Below are 1521 nucleotides of genomic sequence, written 5' to 3'. Positions count from 1 at the left end.
TTTGAATTATTTTTATTCGATTTTATTACGAGACTTGGACAATACTTTGTTTTGATACACCTTAGCGAATGACCACCTCACTCTTGTTCGATTGATTGACGATGTTCTTACGATACTTGACATATTAATATTCTGATTATTGATGCTCCTGCAATAGTTCTTCGTCATCTCCCAAAGTTAGCTCACACTATATACAAGTAATTCTCATTCCTCCGTTTTAAACCTATCAGCGCCATCTCCCATGTATATCATCAACTGACTTCGTCGATAGGGAAGACTAAGTTGACAATATCACTACGTTTCACCCTCTTGTATTTACGTGTGTGTTCAGTTGCCGAATTTACCAGATCTGTGGTCAGTTGCAGATGTGTTCAGTTGACTGTGTCCAGTTGCACCCATTCCGTTTTGCTTTTTTCAATTATCTCAAGTATTCCCGCGCCTGCGCTAACTACAGCACTCCGCGGGGTGTTTTTTGGTGTTTTTGGTGTAGCTATGGCGGCCGGGCCAATTGCAGAGCGAAATCAAGGTAATTTAATCAATTATTGAGAATTTAGGCATGAAAAAACCCTCAATTCTTCTTCTTCTGGTGTGATTTTTAATCAATCAAGTGGAGTTTTGGTTACTTTCACTTTTTTCATTCACAAAATTGACAAATCCATTTTTTTAGGTTAGGCCACACGATTTGATGTTTATATAGTTCCACGCATACATTTTTAATTATTCAATACTTAAAATTGAATTAAACCGTTTTACCGCTCCGCTACTGAATTCGAATCAGACTTTTATTTTTTTGGTAATTTGCAACTAACCATTTCATTATGACGCTGAAGTTAGCAGCCGACTTGGCAGCGAAAGTTCAGGGCCGTAGCAAGGATCTGTGGGGCCCCATACCTTAATACGAAAACTGAAAATTGTTCCTATTTAAGTTCTAAATTCCGAAATGATCTGGAACAGCCTCCCCATTCTCCACAATATGATCAACCCCCTTTGTTCAGGCCAAGGGGGTGGTAGGGAGATGAAAATCTCAATTTTTGTCTTTTTTTTGTGGAAGAAAAAATTTCTGCAACATAAATAGCCAGAACCACCAGCACATTGTTATAAAAAAAGATTAAACGAAACACCCTCGACCCCCAGGAAAATGATCAAGCCTTTCAGATTGGTCCAAGGGGGTGCTAGGGGGTGGAGAAATGAAATCTTCGCGTTTTTCAGGGGGAAAAAAATTCTCCGACTCATAATAAAAAAAACCACAAACAAATGTTAATGGAAAAATACTCAGTGCAACTCCCCCTACCCCCAGAAAAATCATCAAGTCTTTCAGAGTGGACCAAGAGGGTGCTAGGGGGTGAAAAAATTACATTTTCGCGTTTTTCGGGCGAAAAAAAAATCGACTAATAATACACAAAACCATCAATAAATATTGATGAAAAAATACTCAGCGCAACTCCCTCAACCCTCAGCAAAATTATCAAGTCTCTCAGACTGGTCCAAGGGGGTGCTAGGGGGTGGAAAAATGAAATTTTC

General features: G+C 39.0%; 1 protein-coding gene across 1 annotated transcript in view; it reads left to right on the top strand.

The window, feature by feature from the left end:
• The first annotated feature begins 319 nt into the window (after nt 1–319).
• Nucleotides 320–1521, top strand: part of LOC107037774 (splicing factor 3B subunit 4) — a 9003-nt gene continuing 7801 nt past the window's right edge. Inside the window, exon 1 of the mRNA XM_015256513.2 lies at nt 320–526. Within this exon, the coding sequence (XP_015111999.1) occupies nt 493–526 (34 nt within the window). The 5' untranslated portion in view covers nt 320–492. The remainder of the gene's footprint in view (nt 527–1521) is intronic.

This window comes from Diachasma alloeum, unplaced genomic scaffold (assembly GCF_001412515.2).
Source record: "Diachasma alloeum isolate Michigan unplaced genomic scaffold, Dall2.0 Dall_scaffold_00270, whole genome shotgun sequence".
In the NCBI taxonomy this organism is placed as follows: Eukaryota; Metazoa; Arthropoda; class Insecta; order Hymenoptera; family Braconidae; genus Diachasma; species Diachasma alloeum.
Note: the sequence above shows the minus strand (reverse complement) of the source record. Positions and strands in the feature narration are given on the sequence as shown.